This window comes from Hevea brasiliensis, chromosome 10 (assembly GCF_030052815.1).
Source record: "Hevea brasiliensis isolate MT/VB/25A 57/8 chromosome 10, ASM3005281v1, whole genome shotgun sequence".
Lineage (NCBI taxonomy): Eukaryota > Viridiplantae > Streptophyta > Magnoliopsida > Malpighiales > Euphorbiaceae > Hevea > Hevea brasiliensis.
Window position 1 is genome coordinate 23385714 of NC_079502.1, and position 7986 is coordinate 23393699.

General features: G+C 36.7%; 1 protein-coding gene across 2 annotated transcripts; it reads left to right on the forward strand.

The window, feature by feature from the left end:
* The first annotated feature begins 286 nt into the window (after positions 1-286).
* LOC110661954 (formin-like protein 3) lies at positions 287-7699 on the forward strand. Of its 2 annotated transcripts, none has more exons than XM_021820799.2 (7): positions 287-921; positions 2103-2838; positions 2927-3470; positions 3548-3744; positions 5147-5382; positions 5635-6510; positions 7367-7699. In XM_021820799.2, the coding sequence occupies exons 1-6, from the start codon at positions 784-786 to the stop codon at positions 6493-6495; spliced, it is 2712 nt and encodes a 903-aa protein (XP_021676491.2). In that variant the 5' UTR covers positions 287-783; the 3' UTR covers positions 6496-6510; positions 7367-7699. The 2 variants fall into 2 exon arrangements, with proteins under 2 accessions (XP_021676491.2, XP_057985227.1); XM_058129244.1 differs by having other exon boundaries at positions 787-921; positions 2129-2838.
* The last annotated feature ends 287 nt before the right edge of the window (positions 7700-7986 follow it).

Consider the following 7986-nt stretch of genomic DNA (forward strand, 5'->3'; position numbering starts at 1 on the left):
ATAAACGATGAATATAATAATATGAGTAACTATTTATTTATTAAACCTGATTAAATATAAACATAAATTTAGGGTTTATGGGCATCAAAAAGCAATTATATTCAAATGTATGGCAATCAAAAAGCAATTATAATTATATTCAATGTTAGAGATTTAATTTTATTATCCAAAATTAAAATGTTTGAGTATAATCAAAGTTTAGTCTTCCAAGTCAAAATTGGGCCAAGAAAAAGCGAAGACAACCTTGAAAACCAGAATGGGTGTCCCACATTACTCTTCTCACGTCTTTTTGCGCGTCAGCTCTCTCTCTCTCTCTCTCTCTCTTCTCTCTCTCTCTCTCTCTCTCGCCTCTCCTTGCCCCGGAAAAGAAGAAACTTTCTAAATTTTCTATACGAAAATATGTTCTAAATTTTCACAATTTTTGCCTCCGTCTATCATCAACAAGTTTCCTCTCTCTTTCTTTAACATTTTCTTGTTTCATCCTTAAAGAATACCATCATAGCTCTGCTGAGTATAGTTTCATTATTGTACGATTTTACCTTTGCCTTCCAATCTTAATTCCGGGTTTTCAAGATTGACAGGAATTGTTTTTTGATTAATATGCCAATACTTTGAAAGATGAAGAAGGATATCTGCATTTGGTGTAGCATTTCGTTCTTCCACAGAGAGAAGATATTGTGTTTATGTTTAGTTGCATTATATGTAATAATTTGAAGAGCATTATCAGATTTGATTAGATAATGAGAAGGGTATTGCGCGAATGGGGTGGCGATTTGAGAGGCAATGGAATTGAGAAAAGCTGGCAATGCATTTGTGTTGGTGATGATTCTGTTTTGCGCGTTTGCAATTGGGAGTACACCAGGCATGAGGAGAGAGGAAATGTTTTTTGGCAATGGCTGTTCTGAAATAACAGAAGAAATTGTATGTAAAATTTATTAGCTCTCTCTCTCTCTCTCTCTCTCTCTCTCTCTTTCTCTCTCTCGTTGCTTAAATGCTATGAATATGAAACAAAATTTAAACCCTTCCACAGTTTTTCTCTATATAATTTAAACTGCATTTACTGAGAATTGTTAATTGGTGAAATACCTATTTTCTGGTATTTTGTTCCTTTTTTAAAGCGATACCAGCTAACTATCTCAGTTTAGAGTAAAGCATGTTTATTTAGCTTAGAGAAGAATTTCAAAAAAAAAGAAAAAAAAGCTGAGGGAAGAAAATATTTGACAGATATATACACACACACACGCACACATTGTTTCCTTCATGACTATAAGTTTTCCAGCATTCAAAGTACATCATACCTAAACTAAATTTTTTGTTGAACATGAATATAAAATCAATTTCGTAGTCCCCCTGTTTTGAAACTGGAATTTTACAAGAATTCAAATTAATTGATTTTTTTAATCAATTCTCATGTTTAGAATGAAAGAATTCAATTTTTTTAACTTAAAAATATTTTCATTTTAAAAGAAATAGAAATCAATCATAATTTTGTGAGACTTCAATTGAATTTTCTTACAAATGATTTATTTCAAAGGAAGCCTTTAGATGTTTTGAATGATTCTGTTTTCTACTACTCCATTTCAATAATTTCTAGTCGAAAGAAAGAGATTGAATTCTACTGTGTTAGGCACTTATATGGTCTTGTCACTGATGGAAGTGTTCTTTGGCATCTGATTTTTCTGTAATTTTGAGTTGAATTTAGCTAGGATTCTCAACATTTGCAAGTCAGGCAGCTTTTTTCTGCATATAAAATTCAGTCACTGGTTGTGCCATTCTCTCAATGCTACTGAGAAGAGTCGAATCATGGCTAAATTTATCTTTCCTTAAAACAATTTTCATCATATGCTATCTCGTTATTGCCTTTATATGTAGATACAATCAGGCGGCTCTTTCAATGTCTTTTCTGTAGCAAATTTTGTTTAATATGATTAAGAGCTTCATCAAAAACTGACATGCCTGTGTCAACAATAAAAATGGCAATTGGGAAAAGTTGTATGAATAATTCTAGGAGAGGATTGATTATTACCTCCAGAATTTAATGAAACATTATAAGACAGGATTGATTATTACGTCCAGAATTTGATGAAACATTCTAAACACAGGCAGAACTGGCTTGCATCCATTGTAGGAAAGCATTGATCAACAGAAATGATTGTTTTGAAGGTTTGGATTACTATTTACCTCAGGAAGCAACTACAAATTCAAAATCAACATACGTATGCAAAGCTATCTGTGTTCTGCCATCCTATCTGAAACAAGAACTTTTGAATTGCTTGAGGACAAAAAATATAATCTCTGGCCTTTCAGCCCAAGGGGATATCCCCCCACATTGGTTCGAGTGTTTTGAGTTGCTTTTTTGTTGGCCAAGTGTTCGCGGAAGATTTCTGGCTGGTGATTCTCATGGGCAGATAGCACCAAGCCCTGCTCCATATCTGGTTTCAGACCATTCAGCAACATTCCCAGGTTACAGTCGAGCTCCTTCTAATTCAGCACCTAGCAGTTCTTCATCCTCCAATCAACTGCCTCATCCATTCTTTCAAAAGAAGTTACAGCATAAGCGAGATATGAAAAATTCACATCCCCAATCTCCACCGCATGCAACTCGTATACATTCTCCACCACGATCACATGCTCGTACACATCGAACAGGACATGGTTATGATAACACTGAGAATGAAATTTTTGTAGCTGTTGTAGCAACTGCAGCAACAACGTTTTGTTTTGTTGCTGCACTCTTCTGTTGCTGGTTATGTTGTAGGGGCAGAAATAACAAAATTGGACCTAGAAATGGACAAAGAGATGACAGGCCTCTCCTCCACTTAAATGATATCTCTGCTAGTATGCATATTTTTTTTTTAACTTTGCTGTCATTGATTATTATAAGAATAGTTTCTAAAAGCATGTTATCAATTTTTCAACCTTTCAGGTTCTTCGCAGAATTCCTCTGGTTTCAGAAATTCAAATTTTAAGGAGTACGGCTCAAATAGCAGGATGACAGCTTCTTTTAAGAGCAATTTGTCTATGAAGGATGGAAATTATGGTCCCTCACTAGTTGAGACACCGTTATCAAAATTCAGTGCTGGCGAAGCATTTCCTCCTCTAAAACCTCCTCCTGGGAGACAGGCTCCACAATCTTCTGCACCTCCTGGACCACCACCACCTGGAGCACCACCACCACCTGGAGTACCACCACCTCCTGGAGCACCACCACCTCCTCCTCCTGGTCCTCATCCCCCACCACCTCCTCCTAAAGTTGCTCGTGCTCCACCTGTTCCTCCACCAAAGGCCAACTTAAAGCCTTCAGCCCTTGGACCACATCGTAGGGGAAACAGTGATTCCAGTGAGAGAGATGATGATTATAGTTCATCTGGATCTTCAAAGACCAAGTTAAAGCCATTCTTCTGGGATAAGGTTATGGCCAGCCCTGATCATTCAATGGTCTGGCATGAAATCAGCTCTGGATCATTCCAGTAAGACTACATTCTACCTCTAATTGAATCAATTTTACCACACTGTTATATAGCAATGAAATACTTCAGTTTTGCAGGTTCAATGAGGAGATGATAGAATCATTGTTTGGTTATAATGCTGCAGCTAAGGGCAAAAGTGATTGCAAAAAGAATTCATCTGCACCTTCAATCCAGTATATACAGATCATTGATGCTAGGAAAGCACAAAATTTATCAATTCTTCTACGTGCATTGAATGTGACTGCAGAAGAAGTCCTTGATGCCTTGCGAGATGGTGACTTTCTATCTCTCATTAGTTTCTTTCACTTGAAATAAATCCCTAAAAATGATCAAATGTGTCGTGTATTGCATGAATACTAGACATTTCTTGATAGTTTTATATTAGTGGAATTTTATTTTTAATAGTGTTTGCTCATTAAATTTGTACAAACATATTTAACCAATCTACAATTGTTTGTATTTTAGTCTCTCTCTTTGTTGTTTTTATTTTTATATTTATTTTTTGTGTGTGTGTGTGTTGGGGGGTGGGGTTGGGGTGGGGAGAGGTGGGGTGTTTGATGTGGGGGTTGACGCGGAGGCTGGCATAGGGAGACAGGGGAAGTCGTGAGGTAGGATTATGGGTGAAACAAATTTCCAATCTTCTTGCTTTGAAAATTGATATTCTGGCTTCAAGTTAGATATCCCCTCCACAATCACCAAGAAAAATGTAACAAACAATGAGTTTCATTACACAAATTCTTGCACATGGTTGCTTTCCTTTCCTTTTCTCTCTTTCTTTTCCTCCTTTGTTTGTTTGTCTATAAGAGGAGTTGTTATGATTATAAATGAAGGTAAAGGGCCTGGGCCACCCATGATAGGCCAAACCAGGACCCACAGACCTTTGCTCAGTTAGGCCTCCTTGTAGAGATTATCTTGGCTACCGAGACATGGGGAATCACTTCCTCTTACTCCATGCAGTTAACTGGACTCCTATAACTTTCTTAGGGAAGTTGAGCAACATGCCAACTAAATGGCCAACATGTGTATGCATGTGAGGGCATCTTGGCATAAGTTGGCCATGAACCATAATTGCAACTGTTTGTGCAAACTGTATGAATATTTTCCTGGCCGAGGTAGTGTTGGTGAGCAACTCCCTGCAGAGAAAGGTGTTCTCAATTGGTTGTGTTTATAGTCAGAAAGGTTATCCATTTTTTTCTCTTCCTCTATTCAATCCTTGGAGCATTTTTGTTTCAGCAATCTGGTTAACACTTAGGCTGTGAATTATAAACATGGTTGGTATATTTATATATTTGATTATGCTTCGGACTAGAGAAACAAGCCATGGTCTTAGTGTTTATGCATGCCCATGAATTAGGACCAATGATTCTAATTTCTTTCCAACACTAAAGACCACCTTAGCATTTAATTTGCATTTTGATGATAAAATTGATGCCCATCACTATGGTTATTCTAGTGGAAGGTCCAAGAAAGCAAAATACATTGAAGAAAAAGAATTGAAGTGTTAGGAATATATATAAAGTTTTAAATTAACAGAGAATTTTATGTTCCCTTTCAAACTGTTCAATAGGTAAGTTGGTATATCTTTTCATATTAGCATGGACATAGTTTGTTGATAGTTACACTTGGTTTTGAAGCTTCAGGGTATAAATGGCTTATGTTTTTACTTATTGAATTAGGTACTGAACTTCCAGCAGAGCTCCTCCAAACTTTGTTGAAGATGACACTGACACCAGAAGAGGAATTGAAGCTTAGGTTATTCACGGGTGATCTTTCTCAATTGGGCCCTGCTGAGCGTTTCCTCAAAATCTTGGTTGAAATCCCATTTGCTTTTAAACGAATGGAGTCATTGTTGTTCATGAGTTCTCTTCAGGAAGAAGTATCAACCCTCAAGGAGTCCTTTGCAGCTCTTGAGGTGAGACAAAGTATATGGAGATAGTTTCAGTTAACTTTCCAATTCATAAACTCTAGTATGTTAATCCTTGGTTTGTTAAATTTTTTTTTTTTTAACCCAAAGTCAAGAGTTAGGACCTGGCATTTTGTCCTACTGTTCATGCTAGGGAAGTTACATTCTTCAGTATAGTTTTCATGTCTGAGATCCTATGTCAATATTAAAGTTTGCTTTAATATTTGTGGCTACATAATTATAAACCATTTCGGATGACAGGTAGCTAGTGACAAGCTCAGAAACAGCAGGCTATTTCTGAAACTATTAGAAGCAGTTCTGAAAACTGGTAACCGCATGAATGATGGTACATATCGGGGTGGTGCACTGGCCTTTAAGCTTGACACACTCTTGAAACTCTCTGATGTCAAGGGAACTGATGGCAAGACTACACTCTTGCACTTTGTTGTTCAGGAGATTATCCGTTCTGAAGGCATACGTGCTGCCCGCACAGCAAGGCCAAGCCAGAGTGTTTGTAGTGTAAAGTCAGAGGATTTGGATGTGGATTCTAATCAGTCATCAGAACACTATCGTAACCTGGGCCTTAAAGTGGTTTCAGGCTTAAGCACCGAGTTAGAAGATGTAAAAAAGGCAGCAGCAGTAGATGCTGATGCCCTGACATCTACAGTGTCCAAACTTACACAATCACTGAATAAAACTAAAGCATTTCTAGATTCTGAGATGAAGACTTTGGAAGAAGACAGTAAATTCTATGTTACATTGACTACTTTTGTGGATCATGCAAAGTCAGAAATCTCATGGCTATCGGAAGAGCAAAAGAGAATAATGGCTCTGGTGCAAAGCACAGCAGATTATTTTCATGGGAATGCAGGAAAGAATGAAGGTTTGCATTTGTTCACAATTGTGCGTGATTTCTTGGTAATGTTAGATAAGGCATGTAAAGATGTCAAAGATGACAGAGCAACAATGCCAAGAAGGACATCTAAAAAGGAGACTCCAGCATCGTCAGCTTCTCTTGAAAACCGTCAGCAATCTGAAAATAGTCGCCAGAGATTATTTCCCGCCATTGCAGGAAGGCAGATTGACTATTCCAGTTCAGATGATGAGAGCCCATCTCCTTAGCTTTTATTCTGAAGGGTATGAAAATATGTTGATTTGGAAGCATGTTCCTATTGTTTATTTGTGCCTACTTATGAGGAAGAAGTTATCCATAATCAAATTACCTTTGATATATGTGAGCATGAAAAGCATCTTCACGGAAAAATGACTTTTAAGGTGAAAGTAGTTTCACAGATGTCTAACTTCAAAGAAAAATGACATCACCTCTACTGCTTCTTTCTGCTCTTAACCTATAGCTTACCTAAAAGTAGGATTACACTTTTTCAGTGTGCACTCTACCTGTATGAGAAACACCGAAAAAGCAAACCTTCACTAGCGACTTGTTTCAGTAGACCATCTATCAAGGCTGTGGCAAGGCAATTTTACTCATGTTCAAACATTGCTTGGTTCTGGAAGAAGACATGCTTTGAACTTTTGCTATTTTCTTCTCAGCATGAAATTCTAATCTGTTGTGAATACGAGTTGGTAGGATTATGTCTACTTTGTTTCCTTAAATAGAGTGTTTACTTTTACCTTAGATTAATTCTGCATTGATTAGTAAAACTAGTGGTCCATTCTGGATTATTTCTATAGGCTGCATCTTTTCTAATCTCCTTCTTCGTATTATTTTAGGGGATCACACTCAAATAAGGAGCGATTTTGCAATATCATAGAAGTAACAGTTAAATTGTTTTCTTAAAATCCAGTCCAAGAAATAAATTCTAGTGGCTATAAGAAATCAATTTCTCTGGAAGTTGCTTCCAAGCATATCTTTTAGCTAGAAAGTACAAGCTTTGCTTATATTTAGAGAAAGGGAAAAAAAATCTTAACTTTTCCCTCCCCTTTCTTTTATTTTTTTTTTTTTGAATAATTTTTAAGGAGTGGCTGCTTTCAGGTGGCATGCATGTCCTGGAGGCTTGATGACTGAGTTGTACATATTGTGCAGAAAGATTTGCATACCTCAATCACGTGGCAGCACATGTGCATGTCATTCTCAAAAGTCTTCTAAATGATGCTCAAAAGTTGGAGGTTATTTGATTATAGAAAGAGGAATGACTCAGAGGTGATGACTTTGTGTCATTGAGTTTTTACTTGAAGACGTAAAGTTTTCTGTTGTACAGCTTAGAATTCATCTGATAAACATATCACTGTAGTTTTGTTTACCTCTTTTTTTGTGCTGTACCATTTGTGTTAATTCATAGTTTGAGCATGATTATGTTTCCTACCAGGTTGAAACTTCTTGATTACTTGGCGGGGTTTATGTGCTTTGACCTCAATAATTTAATGAGGGTTATGGTGCATTATTTTGATCTTTAACCTATTAATTGAGAAGCAAGTCAATTCCTTATATACGGCATGTAATCAGGCCATTGAATAAACTTTGAAAAATCCTTTTAATCAATATCACTACAATTGAATCCAGAACTGCCATGAAAAACTGGCAGTAACAAGTTTTAAATTTCAGCCAATAGTTTTGCTCAGGAGTTCTTGGTTTTATTGAACCACGAATGGCAA

Coding starts and splice junctions, on each gene's coding strand:
- LOC110661954 (XM_021820799.2), top strand. CDS start 784: ATGGAATTGAGAAAAGCTGGCAATGCATTTGTGTTGGTGATGATTCTG. Junction 3,471..3,547: donor ATCAGCTCTGGATCATTCCA/GTAAGACTACAT, acceptor TCAGTTTTGCAG/GTTCAATGAGGAGATGATAG. Junction 5,383..5,634: donor AGTCCTTTGCAGCTCTTGAG/GTGAGACAAAGT, acceptor TTCGGATGACAG/GTAGCTAGTGACAAGCTCAG.